Source organism: Ornithorhynchus anatinus, chromosome 4 (genome assembly GCF_004115215.2).
Source record: "Ornithorhynchus anatinus isolate Pmale09 chromosome 4, mOrnAna1.pri.v4, whole genome shotgun sequence".
Taxonomy (NCBI): Eukaryota; Metazoa; Chordata; class Mammalia; order Monotremata; family Ornithorhynchidae; genus Ornithorhynchus; species Ornithorhynchus anatinus.
Genome location: NC_041731.1, coordinates 44,205,159 through 44,227,792, shown reverse-complemented (window position 1 = coordinate 44,227,792; position 22,634 = coordinate 44,205,159). Strand labels below are relative to the sequence as shown.

At 40.6% G+C, this 22,634-nt stretch overlaps 1 protein-coding gene across 4 annotated transcripts in view; it reads left to right on the top strand.

Moving 5' to 3' along the window:
• The window catches only part of LOC100092510 (spermatid perinuclear RNA binding protein), a 115,676-nt gene that overhangs the window by 62,462 nt on the left and 30,580 nt on the right, over positions 1-22,634 (top strand). For all 4 annotated transcript variants that reach the window (XM_029062078.2, XM_029062080.2, XM_029062079.2 and 1 more), the window contains exons 2-5: positions 1,074-1,242; positions 8,575-8,795; positions 17,382-17,547; positions 20,262-20,406. In XM_029062078.2, the coding sequence (XP_028917911.1) occupies positions 1,240-1,242; positions 8,575-8,795; positions 17,382-17,547; positions 20,262-20,406 (535 nt within the window). In that variant the 5' untranslated portion in view covers positions 1,074-1,239. The remainder of the gene's footprint in view (positions 1-1,073; positions 1,243-8,574; positions 8,796-17,381; positions 17,548-20,261; positions 20,407-22,634) is intronic.

The window sequence follows — 22,634 nt, the reverse complement described above, 5'->3', positions numbered from 1 at the left end:
CTTTCCCTCAGGTCACACTGTGGTCCAGTGGAAAGAGCCCGGGTTTGGGAGTCGGGGGACCTAAGTTCTAATTGCAATTCTGCCACTTTCCTCCTGTGTGACCTTGGGCAAGTCACTTAACTTCTCTGTGCCTCAGTTCCCTCTTCTGCATAATAGGGATTGAACACCTCTTCTCCCTCATAATTAGACTGTAAACCCCATTTGGGATCAATTGTCTTGTATCTGCCCCAGGGCTTTGTACGGTGCTTGATACATAATAAGAGCTAAACAAATGCCACAATAATAATGGCTATTATTATTATTATTGTTATCTTCCCAACTATTATCTCAGCACTTCTGCACAGTCATTCACTCTACTACCTATTTTATCTTGTTCTTTCTCTATTTGTAAATTATATTTTATTTGTACTCTCCCAAGTTCTTAGTACAGTGCTTGGCACATAGTAAACTCTCGATTGATTTATTGCTTGACGTCTTTCCTCCCCCTTGGTTGTAAGCTCCTAGTGAGCAGGGAACATGCATTTTGCTTTAGTTGTGCTTAGACTGCAAACTCCTTGTGGTCAGGGATCGAATCTATGGACTTGGTTGTATTAGACCTTCCCAAACGTTTAGTACATTACTCTGCACACAGTAAGAGCTCAGCAAATGCCACGAATTGATTGATTTTTTTTCCCCAAGGACTTAGGAGGCACTCAATAAATACCATTGGTTGATTGATGGTTAAAGAACAGCACTACATGACTGCGGAAGCTTTCTTCCTTTATTTTGACTGACCTAGTTGCTAGTCCTTTGTTAGGTAACCTTCAGATAAAGTCCCATCCATTTATTGGCTGAAGAACCAGACTAACCAGTCAAATGAGCACACCTAAAGAAATGATCACGGTAAGCTAAGGGAGCGACAAAAAGATGCTTTCTGCAGATATATCAGATTTTTGTTTAGAGGTAAATGATATGGTGATTTTTCTCCATGAATCCTGCTGCTTTAATCAGTAGTTTGGTAATGTGCTCTACACCTTGTTTGGAAAATAATTGTAAATTAGCATTCTTAAAAGTTGTTTTTCTTTCCTTTGCAGCTGTATTACTGAGAGCAACTCTCAGCATTTTGGCTGTATTAACTCTGGGCTGTCAGGGGACACAGAGGCTTATGAGGAGGTTCTGCCACGTAAAGCAGTGTCCAGTGAAGGCAGCAAAGAAGAGGGGAAAGGAACGGAAAAAGAAGCTAAAATATTATAACACACCATGGTAGGTAATTATACTTAATTTAGTCCAGTTCTTTTAACTCGCTGTTGAATATGTTAACAGTTAAATTGTGATAAGAGAATTTGTGATTATTTTTTCAATACATACTCAGTGAAAGATGGCACTGTACTATTTAAGCAAAACAAATGGGATATGTGATTTATTATGTAGGCCTTAGACCACAGAATGGAGCCTCATAAGTCTGCAGTCTATGAATTATTTAGTATGAATGAGAGAATACTCATAAATAACATTGTCTAATAAAACTGGCATTAGCAAATTGTTGTAAACGGCCAGGTGACCTTGAACTGAATATTACTTATTCAGTGCAGATTTTTTTTGCTCTCCACACCCCCATCCAAGGTTAAATATTTTTTCCTTCTTGCTAAAAATTAAGACTGAGATTAACACTACTATCATTACCATGAATACTGCAAAGATTTTACCCAGCCAAACAGTCATTCGCATTTAACCACTTGAGAGACATGGTGATCAAATGAGTAAAAAAAGAAGTCTCGCAGTCAAGGAACTGCCATTCTGTTTAAAGTTCAGCCTTTGACTTATTGGGGTGAACTTTGACAAGTCACTGAAAGTTTCATGCCTCAGCTTGTTTGACTAGAAAATATTGTCTTAATATATCACTTTTCTACCACTTGGACATATAAGTACTAATGCAACAGGATGAAAGGATAATATTCACTAGGATCCCACAAGTATAATGAAAAAAGGAATTCTCCCGGTCAACTATAGTAAATTACAGAAAATGTTGACTTAATCTATGTTCTGTGTAGTTCTACGCAGTAGTAAGAGACCATCACTAGCAGATGGCAACTAATGTGAGACATTTAAAGTTGGAATATATTTGTATAATTTGAATTACTGGAAAATGAAGAAAAAACTAATTCACCTCTTTTTGTAAAAAAAAATAAAAGACTTGCCCTGTGATTTTAATCAAATTGAACAAATGGTTAAAATCAGGGTGGTGACATTTCTGAAATATGAAAACTGATTTCCTATTGTTTATCAGAGCTTTATAGAAATGGTGTTGCCACCTTGGAAAATCAAAATCTTTGTAGGAGGGAAGGCGAGTTACTTTGTGAGCTAGCAAACTGCAAGGTTGACAAATTAACTGTCAGTCAATTAGCTGGTAATATATGAAGACCTACTAGTTGCAGAGGAGAGCATGGAAGAGTACAGTAGAATTGGTAGACATGACCTGTAGACCATATGCTAATTTTTCTGGGAACGTGTACACCAATTCTGTTATACTGTATTCTCCTAAGTGCATGATTGAGTGCTCTACACACAGTAAGGGCTCAATAAATACCATTTTGATTGTTCAATCCCTGCTCTCAAGGATCATACAGTTTAGAAGGGAAGAAGGACACTAAAATCAATTAGAGGAGATAATAGAGTATAAAGTTATGGAAGTGTTACTGGGAGTAGAGGGGTGGGTGTAAGTGCACAACGAAGTACAAAAGTGCAAAAGAGGCCGTTTGGGGGTATGTGGGGAAAGGTGAGAAATTAATCTGAGAAATCCTCCTGGAGGGGTCATTTCAGAAGGGCGCTGAACAGGGGGAAAGCAGTGGTCTGCAAGATGTAAAGGGGATGAGAATTCTAAGCAGGAGGGAGAGTATGAGGAAGAGGTCTATGGCAAGAGAGACGAGAACAAGACGTAGTAAGTTGGATGGAGAGGATCCAAGCATACAAACTGGGGTAGGGCGGTAGAAGAGTGGATAAGTAGGAAGGAGAAAGCCACTTGAGTGCCCTGCAGCACTCAAGAGTCACAAGTTTCTGTTCGATGTGGAGAGGAGTGGGAAACCATTTGAGCTTTTGAAGATGGGGGACAAGTGCAGAACCTTTTAGAAAAACGATCTGAGCAGCAGTGTGAAGTATGTACTAGATAAGGGAAAGACTAGAAGCAAGGAAGCAGGTGCAGTAAAGCCAAGATAGGACATGTGTCTGTAGCAGCATGATGTCTGTTTAGAAGCAGTGTGGCCAAGTGAGCACAGGACCTGGAAGTCAGAGAATTTAGGTTCTAATCCCAACTCTGCCACTTGCCTGCTTTATGGCCTTGGGCAAGTCTATTAACTTCTCTGGGCCTCAGTTTCCTCATCTGTAAAGTGGGGATTCAATAGCTGTTCTCCCTCCTATTTATATTGAGAGTCTGATGCGAGACAGGGACTGTGTCTAACCTGATTATCTTGCATCCTCCCTATTGTTTGACACATAGTAAACGCTTAACAAATACTCCCATTTTTTATCATTATTATTATTGTTATTGTTATGATGCTGAAGAAGGGAAATGTTCTGGAAGAAATACAAGATTTGTCAGCAGACTGAATCTAGGGGTTGATTGAGAAGGTGGTCAAGCAGTTAATTGGATTTGAACACATACTCTGTGCAGAGCACTGTACTAGGCGCTTGGAGGACTACAGTATAACAGGGTTGGTAGACACGTTCTCAACGCCATGGATGTGGATTCGAGGATGAGGGAGGATAATGGTGCTGTCAACGGATTTGTTGGAAGAGAGAATTTGAGAGAGACTGTAAAGTATTCAGTTTTGGACATGTTGATCTGGAGATGCCAGTGAGGCATCTGTCTGTGTAGAAATGTCTTGGAAACAGGAGGAATGCTAGATTGCAGTGAAAGTGAGAAATCAAGGCTAGCTAGGTGGGTTTGATAGTTGGCCCCATAGGAGCAGATGAGCTCCCTAAGGGAGAGAGTGTAAATTGAGAAGAAAGGGATCCCCCCTAATGGAGCCATGGGAACCATCCTCAGTTCGAGAGTGAGACCTACAGACCTGGATCACCTCCACGGTGTGCTTTCTCCACTCTTGTGCACGAGCTGTGTAGTGCTGCTGGCAGAGATCCAGACATCAGGCCAGCCGGGTCCATCTCAAACATCCTCACCTGCTAGACTGTAAGCTTGTCTTCTAGACTGTAAGCTCATTGTGGGCAAGGAGTGTGTCTCTTTATTGTTATATTGTACTCTCCCAAGCGCTTAGTACAGTGCTATGCACACAGTAAGCAATCAATAAATACGATTGAATGAATAAAATATCCTCTTTGCCCATCCATAATTTTTCTCTTCCTGTATTGACTCCCGTGCCCATTGCCTGTGTTAGCCGTTTCAAGCTCCCTCCTTAAACTTCCCCTCCTTCCCCCTATCACTTGGCTCAATGACTTTGCCATCTGTTTCATGGCTAAAATAGAACCCATCAGGCATGTTAGCCCTAAGTTCGCCCTTGTATCTCTCCAGTTCAATCCTCCTTCCACCCCATCATTGAGTCTCCCAGCCTTCCTAGAGATCTCCCGTTTCCCCTCAAAATTTACCCCTGTGCCTCTGACCTCCATTGTTTCACACTTTATTAAAACACTTGCCCTGTCCCTGAGCCATCTTCAACCGCTCACTTTCCAGTGGCTCCTTTCCCACCAGTTTCAAATATGCTCATGTATCCCCTGTCATAAAAAAATCCTCCCTAGACCATATTGTCCCTTCTAGTCATCTCCCCATCTCTCTCCCGCTACTCTTGTCCAAACTCTTTGAGTTACTTTTTTATTCTCATGGCCTCCACTTCCTCCCCTCCAGTTCTGTCCTTGTACCTCTGCAGTCAGGCTTTAGCCCCATCCATTTCACAGAAACTGCCCTCTCCGAGGTCACCAGTCTTTGCCAAATCCAATGACCTCTACCCCATCTTAATCCTTTTCAACCTTCCAACTGCTTTGGACACCACAGACCATCCCTTTCTCCCCTAAGTAATATCTAACCATAGCTCCACTAACATTGTCTCATCCTGATTCAAACAGTCAATCAATCAGTGGTATATATGGAACACTTAGTGCAGAGTATTGGTACAAACAGCACTTGGGAAAAGAAAGTACGGTAGAGTTAGTGGACATGATTCCTGAGGATCCGTTGAGGTACAAGGGGAATTTTAGGGAGATCATGCCTGTTGGTTTCCATTTTAATCGATGAAATAGATGGCATTAAAGAATTGAGGTAGATTACAGAAAGGAAAATAGCGGGGTATAAGGATATGCATTCATTGTCGTATTTATTCAGCACTTACGTGTGCAGAGTACTGTACTAAGCACTTGGAAAGTACAATTTGGCAACAGATAGACAATCTCCACCCCAACACGGGCTCACAGTCTGGAAGGGGGAGACAGATAAAACAAGTAGACGGCATCAATACCATCAAAATAGATAAATACAATCATAGATATATACATATTAATAAAATAGAGTAATAAATATGTACACAACTACACAAGGGTATATAGGTGCTGAGGCGCTGACGGTAGGGTGAGTATAAAGTGCTTAAGGAGCGCTGATCCAAGTGCATAAGCAATGCAGAAAGGATGAGGGTGAAGGGAAATGAGGGTTTAGTTAGGGAAGGTCTTTTGGAGGAGATGTGGTATTAGGAGGACTTTGAAGGTGGGAAGAGTAGTGGTCTGTTGGATATTAAGGGGGAGGGGGTTCCAGGCCAGAGGGACGACATGAGCATAGGTCAGTGATGGGATAGATAAAATCAAGGTGCAGAGTAGGTTGGTGTTAGAGGAGCAATCTGTGCGGGATGGGTTGTAGTAGGAGATGAGCGAATGAAGCTAGAAGGGAGTGCTTTATAAGAAATGGTAAGGAATTTGTGTAATGCAGAAATGGTTGGAAAACCATTGGCGGCATTTGAAGAGTTGTGGACTGAACCTTCTTTTGAAAAATGATCTGGTCAGCAGAATGAAGGATGGACTGAAGAGAGGATAGACTGGAGACAGGAAGGTCAGTGAGGAGGCTGATGCAATAGCCAAGGCAGGATATGATAAGTGCATGGATCAGTGTGATAGCACTTTGGATAGAGAGGAAAGAGCAGATTTTAGAGATCTTGTGAAGGTACAGCTGACAGGATTTAGTCACATTAAATGTATGAGTTGAGTGAGAGAGATGAGATGAGGACGATGCCTATATTTTGGACTTGTGAGAAAGTGAGGGTGGTAATGTTGTCTGTAGTGATATGTCTAGGGAGGACAGGGTTTAGGTGGGAAGATATGAAGAGTTCGCTTTTGGACATGCTGAGTTTTAGGTGTCTATAGGGCATCCAAATAGAGATGTCCTAAGGCAGGAGGAAGTGCAAGACTGCAGAAAAGGAGAGAAACAGATTTGGAAATCTTCTGTGCAGAGATGCTAGTTGAAGCTGCAGGAGGGAGTGAATGCTCTCAGGTGTGTGAATGTGAATGGAGAATAGAAGGGGACCCAGACCTGAACCTTGAGGGACTCCCATAGTTAGAGGGTGGGAGGCAGAGGAGGAGCCTGACTGAGGAGCAGCAGCCGGAGAGATAGGAGGAGAGCCCAGAGAACAGTGACAGTGAAGCCAAGGTTAGATAGTCATATCAGGAGAAGGAAGTGGTCCACAGTATATCTTCTTATACTCTACTATTTCCCCTCTGTAATTTATTTTAATGTTTATCTACCCCTGTAGACTGTAAACTCCTTTTGGGCATGAACTGTGTCTACCAACATTACTATTGTACTATTATATTGTAACTATCATTGTACTACTATTGTAAGGTACTTTCCCAATCACTTAGTACAGAGATCTGCCCACAGTAAGTGCTCAGTAAGTAAATTGATTGATTTATAGTGCAGGCACAATCCAGCATCCCCAGTAGACTGTAAATTTCTTGAGGGCAGGGATCGTGTCTCATAACTCAGTTGTACTGTACTCTGCCAAGCACTGCACACGTAAGTCTTCAGTAAATACCATTGATTAATTGAGTATTAATGTTGGTATTTGTTAAGCGCTTAGTATGTGCCGAGCACTGTTCTAAGCGCTGGGGTAGACATAGGGGAATCAGGTTGTCCCACATGGGGCTCACAGTCTTAATCCCCATTTTACAGATGAGGGAACTGAGGCACAGAGAAGTTAAGTGACTTGCCCACAGTCACACAGCCAACAAGTGGCAGAGCTGGGATTCGAACTCATGAGCCCTGACTCCAAAGCCCGTGCTCTTTCCACTGAGCCACGCTGCTTCTCCAATTCCAGTGTATTCCAGAGTATTCCAGTGTCATTGGCAGCCGGGAGGTCAAGAAGGATTATGGTGGAGTAGCGTCCATTAGATTTGGCAAGGAAGAAGTTATTGGTGACCTCGAAAGAGAGCAGTCTCAGGGGAGAGAAAGAGGCAGAAACTGGATAATAGAAGGTCAAGAAGGGAGTTGTAAGAGAGGAAGTAGAGGCAGCAGGTGTGTAGAATCCATTTGAGGAATTTGGACTGGAATGGGAGAAGGGAGATGGGGCAATAGCCAGGAGATCTAGTAGGGGCCAGAGAAAACTTTTTTTAGGATAGCAGTTTGGGTCTGTTTGAAGGCAGAGGCTAAGGATCCATCAGAGAATGAGTGATGGAGAGAGGGGAGAAGAGTGGGTGCAAGGAGAGACGTGATGGGCTCGGAGGGGGGTGGGAAATAGCTTTTGGAAGCACACTGGTGATGGCCTGAGAGATGACCCTGATGGATGAGAGCAGATGAGATGGTGGAAAGGAGCTGGAGGTATGAGGGGAGATTTTTGGGGAAACTCATTTCCGATGGTTTCGGTTTTGTCAGCAAGTTGTTGTCTAAGTCGTGAGAGACAGGGCAGATTCGGAGATGGGGCATTTGAGAATTTGATAGAGAGTTAAATTGGGAATAGCTGGAAGGGCAGTGGGCACGCGAGCCTGAGGAAGTTGTGGTGGTGTTGCTGAGTTCTGACAGGTGAGGTTTAATTTGAAATGGCCAAATTAGGCCCAGTTTCTGAATTTCCACCAGCACTGTTCTGTGGCATGAAGCAATCAGTAAAAGTGACCCAGGGATTGTTGGGACTAATGATTGAACAGGGGAGTGAGGGCATCCAGTTTATCAGAGAAGACGTAGATTTTTTAGTCGAGAGATGGTGTGGGAAAGTTGAAGGACATGAGAAGCAATCCATAGGAATCCATGCCTGACTTTGGAACCCTTTTTTCTTTTTTTTAAATCCAAGGCAGCTGTGAGATGCTATGTACAGTTTGGACTTGGGTGGGGAGGAGGGTTCTAGCCAAACCTGACAAAAAGGGCCCTCTTTCTGCAGTGAAATTCACTTGAATTCCCAGACAGGAAGTCTGGCACTCCCAAAGCTGTGAAACTCACCATTTCTCTCTGTATGCAGGCTGACACATTTCTACTTTAGAAACTGTTTTCAGATATTTGAAAAACAAAAAAGCATCATAACAGTGAATTATATTTTTCTAAACTATATTGGGGCGGTCATTTTTCCAGTTATATTTTCTTGATAAAATTATTTTTTCCATTTTTTTCCACCTCTAAAACAGAGATCTATTCGGTCTTTTGCTAATGACGATCGCCATGTCATGGTGAAACATTCAACAATTTATCCATCTCCAGAGGAACTTGAAGCTGTTCAGAACATGGTATCTACTGTTGAATGTGCTCTAAAACATGTCTCAGACTGGATGGATGAAACAAATAAGTCTGTGAAAACTGAGGGAGAGGCAGAAGTGAAGAAAGAAGAGGCTGCAGAAAGCCATGCCAAGTGAGTGAATTGACCTTTATAATGCTTTACTATACTGCACTGAAAGGATTTAGCCCTTCTGAATAAGGGCCATAGTGTTCTTTGGATTTCCTGATATGCATGTTTGGAACCAGGAAGTAGATGTGTATGGAATTTTTCTGAGGAGTGTTTTCAGTGGAAAATAAGAAGTGAATAATGAATGGGAATCTAGTCATAAGGAAGACTTTTAATATTTTTAAATTCAAGCCCAGAACCCTTCCTTCGGAGAATTTCAGGTAAATTTGTTTAGACCTTTTAATAAGAGCCTGAATTCTCCTAACACATTGTAACAACTGAGCCCTTTATGTCAAGCAGCCCGATTTTACATCTGTTGCTACCTTCGGAGATGCCAGATTTTCCTGCTTCACTTCAGCTCCAAAAGCCATGAAACAACTGGAACATTGGCTGTGTTTCTGGGGGAAAAACCAGCAGCCATTTTCAGGCATTCCAGATTCCAATGGGGGAGGTACTGTAGAGGAAAGTATATTTTAAGGTTATGGTGGATTAGGCTGTTTCATTGTGTGTAAAACTGACAAAACATAACTGTAATTGCTTTCAAATGAAGGATTTACTCTATTGAGAATAATTTAAACTCGAACTCTTCAGAGAAGAATTCCCCCAGTCATTCTCATAAGATTTGGAGAAATGTAGTAAAACCCTTGTTTTAAAGATGGAGGATACAAGGCTCATATAATGGGGCTCCTTCATACCCACATATGGAAATTACTGAGAGTAAAACTGGAATCCGCGGAAGGAAACTGCAGAGCAGTGTGGTCTAGTGGAAGAGAGCACGGGCCTGGTAATCAGAAGGACCTGGGTACTGATACCAGCTCCTCCACTTGTCTGCTGTGTCACCTTGGGTTAGTCACTTCACTTCTCATTTCCCTCTTCTGCAAAATGGGGATTAAGATTGTGAGCCCTCTGTGGAACAAGGACTGTGTGCAACCTGATTATCTTGTATCTACTGCAGCACATAAAACAGTGCCTGGCACACAGTCAGTACTTAACAAATACCACAATTATTATTATTATTACTTAACATCTCTGTATCTCAGTTCCCTCTAGACTGCAAGCTTATGGTGGGCAGGGAATACATCAGTTTATTGTTGTATTGTACTCTCCCAAACGCTTAGTACAGTGCTCTGCACACAGTAACTGCTCAATAAATACGATTGATTGACTGACATATAAAAAATGGGGATTAAAAGACTATGAGCCCCATGTGGAACATGGGCTGTGTCCAACCTGATTAGCTTGTGTCTATCCCAGCGCTTAGTACAATTCCTGGCACATAATAAGCACTTAAATATCATTTGAAAGAAAAAGAATCTTTACTCCCAATTGCTACTCTCATCAGAAACTTCTGCTCCCTCTGGTTTTTGCAGCACCGGGAGAGTGGCCACCTTTGAACAAAGCCTTAACACACCATTAACATAACACCATATCTAGAATCCAGGAACAGTGCCAACCTTTTAGTTTGCCTTGTGGTAAATGGCCTATTGTACCGAGTGTCTCAAAAGTCCCCGGGCACCTACCTACTCCCTGAATAATGCTTATCATCTACGGTTAATGCCCAGGGACTTTTGAGTCATCGTATTTTAAAGGCAGTTAGCTGAACATGTGCAGTGTATTTGTGTATTTTTTTTCTTTTCCTTTTCCCTTCTCTACCCTCCACACCCCCCAGCCCTGTCTATAGAGCTGATCCTTAAAAATTAACTCAGTATTAAGAGTGGGTTCTTGTGCATGGTCCCTATTTTGTTCATTATCATGGGAGCCTCTTTAATTTTGTTGTTTGAATGAGAAGCAGTTCAAAAAATGGATTTAAACCTAACTTTCTGGATTTGAAAATGTTAGGTAAGATTCTGTTGTTGGTAGCTTGGCTGCTAAGTAGTTTGACCAGGAGCCTGGTGAATGATGCTAATGAAAGCTGTCATTTGGGATGCCTCATTTCCTAGACTTTGTTCTGCTGCTGATTTGAAGGGCCTTCGGCACGTTTCTGAAGTACCTGTACCCTGTAATGAGTTGTTTACAGTTCATCCTCACAAAGCTATATTCTTGGAAATCCATGGGTCCCAGGAAAGTGCTTTTTCTGAATTATCTGAGTCTGTGGGAAATAGAATTAAATTTTTTTTAAAATCGTATTTAAGCACTTACTATGTGCCAGGCACTGTACTAAGCTTTGGCGTACATACACAACAGTTTGGACATAGTCCATTTCCCACATGAGGCTCACAGTCAATCCTCATTTTACGTCACCTCGCTGTTCTACTACAATCCAGCCACACACTTTGCTCTTCTAATTATTATTATGGTATTGATTAATCGCTTACTATGTGCCAGGACTGTTCTAAATGTTGGGGTGGATGCAAGCAAATCGGGTTGGACACAGTCCCTGTCCCATGTGGGGCTCACAGTGTCAATCCCCATTTTATAGATGAGGTAGCAGGCCCAAAGAAGTGATTCCCCAAGGTCACACAGCACACAAGTGAGGGAGCTGGGATTAGAACCCAAGATATTCTGACTCCCAGTCCCATGCTATATCCACTACACAATGATTTTTCTCTAATGCTAACCTTTTAGCTGTACCTCGATCTCGTCTATCTCACCGCCAACCTCTTGCCCACGTACTGCCTCTGGCCTGGAAAGCCATCCTTCCTCAAATCCGACAATTACTCTCTCCCAAAGCCGTACTGAAGGCACATCTCCTAAGAGGCCTTCCCTAGGCCCTCCTTTCCTCTTCTCCCTCTCCCTTCTATGTCACCCTGACTTGTCTCTTCATTCATCCCCCCTACCAGCACCACAACACTTATGTACATATCTGTAATTTATTTTAATGTCTGCCTCCCCCTCTAGACTGTAAGCTTATTGTGGACAGGGAATGTGTCTGTTATATTGTTATATTGTACTCTGCCAAGCACTTAATACAGTGCTCTGCACACAGTAAGCACTCAATAAATTCAGTTCACTGACAGCTTCAGGGTTGAAAATAACACTGAATGGAAATTGATGGAAGATATCCATAATGAATTATCGAACAAAAATATTGGATGTTACGAGATTTTGAATTATTAGAGAAAAATTTAAAGATTCAAAAAGACACAAAGCATGAGGATAGATGTCAAGGAAGGTAAGTGTATCACTAAGTGCCATTGCCAGAGGTGGACCTCTGGACTTGAATAGTCCACAGATTTGACTCAGTGTGGCAGTCTTTATTGCCTTGACCGCTTCGATCAGACCCATTTTGACAACTGTAAGATCTCCTTTAGAGTAAAGCTTTAAAGCACTTGCTGAAAGGTATTGAGAACTTTGTTTTGTTTTTGGTGCCTTTAAATTTAGTTTAAATATAACAAGCTGTCACTTATTTTAAGATTCTAACTTTGCTTTTCCCTCTAGTCCTTCTCTTATCCATCTAGTCAGGCTCTTTACTGGGATTCAGCCAGGAAGCCCAATGTATAGAATTTTAATGGGAAGTGTTCATGAGGAATAAGAATCACAGAAATATTTTAATTACCTAATACTTCTACAGAACTTGAAAACTGCTTGAATCAACATTAAAATAATAGAGGATTGATAAGGGTGTTTTTCCCAATGGAAGAGTAGTTAAGCTTTTCTTCTTTAGTAGAAAGGTCAAGAATCTTAGTTAATTTTTGGCTGAAGAACAGTTTTTTTTTACTTTGTTATTGTTAAGCCCCTACTGTGTGCCAGGCACTGTTCTAAGCGTTGGGGCGGATACAAGCAAATCGGGTTGGACACATTCCCTATCTCACATTAGACTCACAGTCTTAATCCCCATTTTATAGGTGAGGTAGCTGAGACACAGAGAAATGAATTGACTTGCCCAAGGCCACAAAGCAGACAAGCGTTGGAGCGAGTTTAGAACCCATAACCTTCTGACTCCAAGACCCATGCTTTATCCACTACATCATGCTGCTTCCCAAGGGAAGCAGGACATGGAATGGATCACTTAATGTAGTAGTTTGGTCAGTTACATTTAAAATTCTGGCTAGGACTTCGGCATCGTTTTAATATAGATATAGTGCTTTGTACAGGCTTTGAAAAATGCTCTTTTGCAATGTTTTTATCTTACAGTATATCTAATTAAGATTATCCAATAACCCTACTTTGGCTCCATAGGTTTTTGTATTTCTCTTAGTGTATTTTGCCGTGGTTCTGCACTCTTAGATTTAAAGGAATTTCACTCGTCCTTATACCATTTTTATAAATATCACCTTTAAGTACTTTTAGACAAAGTTGGCCAACTGTAGGAAATCATCTCAGCTTTGTTGTTTCTTCACAATAGGTAGCGGGACATTTTAAAGGTTTTTAAATGTTAATGTGTCCTGAATCTTTCATTTGTGTTTTGAAATGAAACTAGATATGTGAATAGATCAGTAAAATGCATAAATGACTTCTCTCATTTCTTTCTTGCACCAAACAGTCTCAGAGAGTAAAATGTTAATAGCCTGATTTAGGGGTAGAAATAGCTTGGTGTGATTTAAAAAATACCTAAGCAACTTTTGGAAAATTCTGGAAAGTGTGGCTGAGAAAGTGTGGCTGAGATCAGATTATCGTCCATATTTATATGATGAACACCTTGTTTCTTCAGTGTAACCTAGTTTCATATTCTGTTTTTAATTAATGAAATATGAATCTCCCATTCCTATAAAGTCTCCTGTCCCGGAGAGCAGTTCTTCGTATTCACTAATAATGGAATGCAGAGGAGGATGCCAGTGTACTTTCCTATTTTCATTGGAAGGCACAGGAACTTCATTCTGGTTCTTCTGTTAATAGGGGGATGTTATGTACATGGTAAAGAGCTCAGTAGGAGAGGGTGCAGGAGGGCAGAGCCCTCAAAGAAGGAAGGAGAAAGAAGAATTTTAAAGTTTTACCAATCAGCAATTCAGAATGCTCTTGTTCTTAGCTCTTTACCTCCTTGCTCCTCCCAGTTCACAGCCAGTTCAGAAGTGAATGTTGACTATTCTTGAACTTTTTTTGGTAGCAAAAAAGCACTGATATAGGCCTTTTTTTTTCTTTTGCTGGTAGAGTGGTTTCTCTAGTAAATGGCTCTACTGGCAGAACCAGACTGTGGTAAACACACATGCTGCTTGCCTTCCACAGGCAGCTTTCTTATAGTGTACATTATGGTTTTGAATATATAAATTTAGGAGGGTTTTCTAATTTTCAGTGCACCTATAAAAGAGAGACTAAGTAGGAATGGGATTTATTGAGTGCCTTCTGAATGCAATGTGCTGTTCTAAGTGTTTGGGAAGTATATCAGAAGCACAAGATGTGATACCTGCTCGCAAGGAGCTTTCACTCTAACAGGCTGAGAATTCTGAAACATTTGACTGTTGTAGAGCTTTGGTATATTTGATCAACCAATCAGTGGTGGTTATTGAATGCTTATTATTCATTCATTCAATCGTATTCATTCAGTGCTGAGTGCAAAGCACTGTACTAAGCTCTTGGGACAGTACAGTACAACAATAAACAGACACATTCCCTGTCCACAACGAGCTTACAGACGAGAGGTGGGGAGACAGACATTAATATAAAAAATTAATTAGAGATATGTATATAAGTGCTGTGGGGCTGGGAGGGGGGAAGAACAGGGGAATAATAATGTTGGTATTTGTTAAGCCCTTACTATGTGCAGAGCACTGTTCTAAGCGCTGGGGGAGATAGAGGGTCATCAGGTTGTCCCACATGAGGCTCACAGTTAAACCCCATTTGACAGATGAGGTAACTGAGGCACCGAGAAGTGCAGTGACTTGCCCACAGTCACACAGCTGACAAGTGGCAGAGCTGGGATTTGAACTCATGACCTCTGACTCCCAAGCCCGGGCTCTTTCCACTGAGCCACGCTGCTTCTCAAGCAAGTCAGGAAGCAAGTCAGGGTGATGCAGAAGGGAATCGGAGAAGAGGAAAGGGGGGGCTTAGTCATGGAAGGCCTCCTGGAGGAGCTGTGCCTTCAATAAGGCTTTGAACGAGGGGAGAATGACTGTCTGTTGGATTTGGGGAGGGAGGGTGTTCCAGGCCAGAGCCGTGACGTGGGCGGGGGGTCGGCAGTGAGATAGGCAAGATCAGAGCACAGTGAGAAGGTTAGCGTTAGAGGAGCGAAATGTGCATGCTGGGCTGTAGAAGGAGAGTAGCAAGGTGAAGTAGGAGGGAGCAAGGTGATGGAGTGCTTTAAAGCCAGTGTTGAAGAGTTTTTGTTTTATTATATGACAAGCACTGTAATTAATCATATTTATTGAGTGCTTACTCTGTGCAGAGCACTGTACTAAGCACTTGGGAGAGTATAATACAACAGAGTATATTGGGTGTGAACAATGCATTAGAGTTGGTGGACACATATCCAAGGAGCTCACATTCTAAAGAGGGGAAAAAGACATTCATATAAATGACTAGTGGGGAGTGTATAGGGAGATGTACTTAAGCACTGTGGGTCTAGTGATGGGTGAATATCAAGGGCTTAAGGGGTACAGATCCAAGTTCGAAGACAGTGTAACATGATACTGAGTGGGAGAAATGAGGACCTAGTTAGGGAAGAGCTCTTGGAGGAAGGGAGTCTAGTAGAATTTTGAAGGTGGGGAGAGTGGTAATCTGTCAGTTATTGTTATTATTTTGTTATTATGGTATTGTTAAGCACTTTCTTTGTGCCAAGCACTCTTCTAAGCGCTGGATTAGATACAAGGTCACGTGAGGCTCACAGTTTTAATCCCCATTTTACAGATGAAGTAACTGAGGCACAGAGAAGTTAAATGGCTTGCCCAAGATTACCCAGCAGACAAGTGGCGGAGCTGGGATTATAACCCATGTCCTGTGACTCCCAAGCCCGGGCTCTTTGCACTGAGCCACACCGCTTCTCTGCTTTTGAAAGATATGAAAAGCGGAATGAGTTCCAGGCCAGATGGAGGAAGTGAGTAAAGGCTTGGTGGTGAGATAGGTGAGACTGAGGTACAGTGAGTAGACTCTAGACTGTAAGCTCATTGTGGGCAGGGAGCGTGTCTACCAGCTCTTGCGTTGTACTCTCCTAAGTGTTTATAGTACAGTTCTCTGCACACAGGAAGCACACAGTAAATACCATCGATTGATTTAATCTACATTTTTTCCCGGGTAGGATATCCCATCTCAAATTATTTGTTCTTTAGAAATGTATTTACTTTGACCATTGTGTGACTCTCTAACGATATTTTTGACCCCCCACTGAATTGGATGTTATTAGATCGTTGGTGGGGCACCATTAGCTGGGTCTTATTGGTTTGTGTGAGGCACTGTACCACTTTTTTATGGAACTCTGCAGACTTTTAAGTGTACCGTAAAATTACTCATACCTACACAAAAATTAGACCTAAGTGTGAAAAAAATTCTACTCTATTAGATTTATTTTAACAGTAAATTGGATATTAATGGGCACTTTTTAATGAAACTATATGTGTTCCAAGTTTGAAATTCCAAATTCAATAATGGTATCTAGATGTAATCTACCAAGTTCTATCGTCTAATCCTCAGCTTTAACCTATGATTTTTGGATTGGATTTTTGGATTTTTGAGGACATTGCTGGCCTATATTTTTGGTGTGGTGGGCATGTTTTATTATGGCAGTGTTCGGGTGGGTAACCTTTCCAAAGGGAATTTTAAAAAGTCAAAAATTTAGAAAAAAGCCAATTAACCTTACAGAAAACGAATTTGCAGTCACAAAAATGTGTATTAATGCTGCAAGGATAAGCATGAATTAGCTTTAACTTTCATATTTTATGGACAGTAAGGTCCTGAATGTGCATCTGTTTGAAGAACAAGTTAAACCTCTTCATGAATTGGATGCAGTCCAGGGCTTCCAGCTGGCAATGCTGATTAGAGAAGACTGACTTGTGGACTCCTAGTCTTCTTTATATCCCTGGCAGAGATGGCTAAAATCCACTTAATTTGTTGTGTCCCATATAAGGAGATAAGCACAGTCAGTTCCTATAACACAGGTTTTTCTTTTTGTGCATGTGTCTGTGTGTGTGTTTAATGGTGTTCGTTAAGCTTTTACTGTGTCAAACACTTTTCTAAGCGATACGGCAGATATAAATTAATCAGGTTGGACACAGTCCTTGTCAACACATGGAGCTCACATTCTAAGTAGGAGGGAGCACAAGTATTCAATCCCCACTTTGCAGTTGAGAAGACTGAGGCACAGAAAAATTAAGTGACTTGCCCAAGGTAACATAGCAAGAAATTGGCAGACCTGAGATTAAAACCCAGGTCCTCTGACTCCCAGACATGGTCTTTTCTACCAGGCTACCCTGCTTCCTATTCTTCCTGAAGAACTGGAAGACTCCCTTGATCACGAGAACCCAAGTTTTGGTTACTCTCGCTTTTATCGGCACATGCACGCACAACTGTTTTTTCTGGCACTGCATTGTACTGTATCCAGACAGGAGCATGTTGTGGGAAGAACATTCCCCAATTCCTCAATAGCGTTTTATCCAAAACACATAATGAAAGCATGTGTTTTCGAAGAACAGACTGCCTCGGTATTTCCTAGTATGAAAGTATCAATTCAGAATTGTTTTGTTGTAGGGATCAAGGTGGTCGAACCTTGTGTGGTGTAATGAGAATTGGCTTGGTCGCAAAAGGCTTGCTGATAAAAGAGGATATGGATCTGGAATTGGTTCTAATGTGCAAAGAAAAACCCACAGAAGCCTTGTTAAATACAGTCAAAGACAATCTTCCGATTCAAATCCAGGTGAGTTAATTTTGGATAATCCCGCTGTGGAAGCTAAGGTAGGGTAGTATCTGAGGAGAGTCCTTTAAAGAGAAAAACAAATGGTAAATGTGCAGCTAATGAAAAACATGAAAACATGTCTGACTGTAAACTTGATATGACGCATATAGTTCTAGGGAGTAATGTAATATACTCTTTGCTAAATTAAAATGTATGTTAAAATCACCGTAGAATCTGTTGATATATGTCACTTGTTGCCTTTCCTCAAAAGCAATGCAATTGCTTGCCTTCCGAAGCAATGTAGAATTGAAAGGGAAAAACTTGGTCTTACTGTTTTCAAGCCTGGGAAATTGTAAATTTACAAAACTGATAGGATTAAAAATTTAAAAAGGTGTTTAATTGCAGATTAATTAACTATTTAAAAATAAATAGTTCTAAAGTTTGCAATGTCTATGGTTTCTAAATGGGCTGGTGGATTCTTTCAATCCCCTGTTGAATCATCCCACTACTGAAATTACCTTCTTTTTGCTTATATTTCTGAAGGGTGAAATGCAGTAGGAGGTAGTATCTATTCTAAAGATAGATGTAGTATTGGACTTCCTGATAATCTAGAACGTTTTAGCAGGCCCTAGTCCTCAACTCCTCACTTCTCTCTTCCTGACTTGATCCAATTGTAACTTTATTTTAACTCTCATTTTTTAAATCTCCCTTACTGTAATATCTATAACTAAAACAATTTTCTCCTTTTATAAGAAAACTCTTGCCACATCTGTTTCTGAGATGTTACCCATCAATTACTCTTCAGATCCAGTGTTTCATCTAACTGAGACCTTTCCACTGTCGCTCCCAGCATCCAGAAAAATTTTGTGATGGTCTCTCCATAAACCTGGTTGCATTCACAATTAACTTCCCTCTATTTCATCCCCTGCAACCCACTGCACAATTTGCAAGCATAGAGACCTCTTTGCTGTAAGGCCACTGCAACTAATTTACCCTCCTCAGTTTTATCTTATGCAAAATGAAGAACCCTTTGACCATGCTCACATAATGAAGCCATTTTTTCTTTTAAAGGCCTTGATTATTTGATGGGGGTACAAGTGTCAGTTGAATGACAAGAATCGCCTAGGGTCTTACTCCCACCTCCTCCTTCCCTTTTGTCCCTAAAGTCATTTAGTCTAGAATATCTTTTACAAACAACTCACAGAAGTTGTATAAAACTGGACGGTTAGCCTGAGCCAGCCCTCCTGCCACATTACTTGAATGCTTGTCAGACACCAACCTTTTCAGCCATACTGCCCCTAGAAATGAAGTCTACAGGCAGTAGCATTATATTTAAATATGCATGCCTGTTTGGAGAGAAATTTCTTCTCAAGAGATCTTCCCAATTGTGTTTAAATTCATCCTTTTTTCACAGTGTAACTGATTTTTTTCTGTAACTTCTATACTCTGATGCCTCTTAGCTGTAGAGTCAGAAACAGGGATTCCAGTTCTGTTCTCCAACTGCCTGATAATTTAATCTTCCACAAGGACTGCACCTTGACCTTGACCTATCCGTAGAGAAGGAGGGACAAGGGGCATTTTCATTATCTGTTTCATGTTAGAGAAGCAGCGTGGTCTAGTGGATAGAACACAGGCCTGGGAGTCCGAAGGACCTGTATTCTAATACTGGCTCTGCCACTTGTCTACTGTGTGACCTTGGGGAAGTCACTTAACTTCTCAGTGCCTCATTTACCTCATCTTTAAAATGGGAATTGAGACTCCGAACCCTATGTGGAACATCCAACCTGATTAGTTTGTATCTACCCCAGCATTTAGTACAGTGACTGACACATAGTAAGCACGTAACAAATACCATAATAATAAGAAATATGTCCCTCCTCCTCTTTCAGGGTTAGGTGAAGGTTCAGTGCTTGTGGTATCAAGGTATTGTATAGCATCTAGCATACATTGGGCCCTCCATCAGCTTCTGAGGCATTTTATGTATTGGAGCAACTCGGGAGATTATTTAGCCTATTTGGGAACTACTTAAATTGGTTTTCATAGAAAATGTGTCTTCTTAATCTTATACTGATTAATGCCAAATAATTAAATTTCCAGTTGTTTTCTCTATTGGTAGGCCTTATTGCAGAAATCCTTAAAAGGGTGAATTACTTGCTTGTATTCATTTTCCATAGGATAATGTTCATAGACACAGTCTTTTGCATCCATGACCATCCCACCCCTTTCATGGAGAGTTGTAATTGTTTCTGTAAAAGTCATGACAGTGTAAAAAGATCTCTCTCCTCCCTCCTCCCCCACCACTTCCTCCCACCTCTGACTTTATCACTTAAGGATCCATGGTGTCAAAGATACCTATACATACAGAGAATTCCTCATGCTATGCATTGCTCAACAGTTTTCAAGGTCACAATCCTAAATGGAATCATTACAAGCAAATAATTCATTCTTGATCTGATTCACGGCACTACCGGCCATTGTCCTTAAAACAATTAGCTAGCGTTATTGCATTTTTGGTTAATGTGGGGCTTGTTTAAACCCTTAATGTGATAGTAAATAGGAGAGAAGAGGGAGAAATTATGTTCCTGTACAGCGTACTGCCAGATTAAGCAAGTTGAGGGTTTCATCCTCCTCCGTGATACCATTTGAAATCATTGACTTTAGTTGCAAACATTCATTTTTGAGACTGTGTTCCTAATTAATTTGGCCTTTTTGACATCTTACTTGGTGACTTTCAGAAACTTACAGAAGAAAAATATCAAGTGGAACAGTGTATAAATGAGGCATCTCTTATTATTCGTAATACAAAAGAGCCCAGGCTAACACTGAAGGTGATACTTACTTCCCCTCTAATTAGGGATGAATCGGAGAAGAAGGATGGAGGTATATAGAGATTTTTTTTTTTAATTCTACTCTTATGCTATGTGGGTGTACAGTATAGGTTTAAGGAAACGCCTATTTTGTAGTAAATAAATAACTGTTTTTTTTAATACTGTCAGTAACTGATACAAATGTATTAATATCTATGTTCATTGTGGGGGCCCATTATTACCATTACTGGAATCATTCTATCGTATTCTGTTTTCATTTATTTGGAGTTATTTATAGTAAACCTAGACCTGCTGAGGCTTTAATGATTTTTTTTTTCTGTTGCATAGTAGTAGGATTTATATGGATAATTCTAAGCTATAGTCATTTGTGTGAATTCTCCTTAAAAAACTACTAAATACTCCCTTGGCAGGTGGGTATCATGGTGAGATTCATTTGTTAATTATATGCATATATGAATTCACACACACACACATGTATCTGTTTAATTTTTAGGGAAAGACATTTTAATTGGGGTATGAGTTAAAAGTTATTTTTTAAAAAGTACACAATTTTTTTCCTCCTGAGGAGATTTCTGACATTCTACGTGATGTTTTGGGTGTGATAAATGTGGAAAATATGTCTCATAATGCCTTCCCTTCACATCTACCTAAGACTTGCAGTGGAAAATTCTTTAACTGTGGAGAAATAAAACTATTGGCGTTAACATCAGTGAGAATGGGAAGAAACCAAGAGAAACAAGTAGAGATAATTGAGCCGTTTGAAGCTTTTTAAAATTTTCTCTTACATCTTGATGGCAGTTCCTTGCTTCCGTCTACCAATCCTTTCCTAGAAAGTTTTTTTCAGTAGTGCCGTGCTCAACGTCAGACCTTTGACCAACTGGCCACTCTCTGTCATGATGACTTAGGCAGCTGGGCCCACCTGGGCGAAAGGGAACTCCCTATTGCTACTTCTCATTTCTAGACCTATTACAAGTTCCTTTTTCTTACTCCCCTACCCAACATACCGCTACAGTGAGAAATGTTGGTCAGTTTCTTGTCATTTATTTACTAAAGAAATTTAAAATATAATTAGTGGTAGCTGTGACTCTTAAGAATCCCATTTAAAGAGATATGAGGGAACTATTCATTAAGAATTAAAAGAAATTTGGAATTCTAAATTCACCTCTACTGCTACCCTTTTGAGACAAACCAGACTCATTTTTATAAGTCAGTCACACAGTCATTTTAAAATCTGAAATCTGTTCAGTTAGTTTTTTATTTAGGATCATCTTTAGAGCTGTACATTTTGGTAGAACCTCTGAAGAACCTATTTTAAATGATTTAATTTTTTTAACAGCTTTACAGTTCACCATTAACTGTAGAAATTTAAAATGGTATCTTCAGTATCAAGATTTGTGTTAACTCTGGTAAGCCGAGCTCTGTTTGACCTCCCAGTGTAAAACTGAACATTGCTAATGACAGTAGCCATTTTATGTTACTGGTTCTGAAATTGTCATTTTATTGTTTGAGTGTATGGACATTAGAAACAGTATGAGATTATCACTAGTTATCAATATTATTTATAGCATAATTTTACCAAAACATTGGTTTATTGCAAGAGGCAGTTTATTGCATCCTGTAAAGTGAAAGAAATATGGAGGGTTCAAGCCTTTCAAAAATTTATCCCCACAATAGTTATGTGAATTTCCATTTGCGAGGAAAAACATGGATTTTTCAGTCTATTTTCCAGAGTCCCTCTAAAATTAAGGCTCATTGTGGTCTTCTCATTTGTTGATTCTTTTGCAGACATTAAATTCTGTTTCTTTTAAGTACAATCTGAGCCTCCTTTTACCATTTGAAATAGCATAAAACAAACATGCTAAAATCAGTAATGAGTAATATACTATGGATTCACTTCCTGACGCTTTTGAACATGGAAAGGTATTCATTGTGCCATTTAAAAATCCTGTTTCCCACCCACAAAAAACACACACTGTCCTTATTCTTTATTGACAGTTTTTATGTCTTTTATAATTTGCTCATTGTCGTTTGTAGCCTGAGCGTCTCCAGAGGTGATTTATGCATGACCGATGGGCAGGTGCTTCTCGCCACTCCCAGGACTTCTGCAGCTACTAATGATAGAGGCAGCTTATTCTTCAGGGGTTCACAACATAGGTGTCCATTCCATGGGGGCCTTGGGCTGATTGGCCCCTTGAGGGTTTGAGCTGGACTCTGAGACTTACTCAGAGTTGAGACTTGAGAGTTTCCAGTCAAGGTTGGAAAGATCCAAATGGTGGCTTT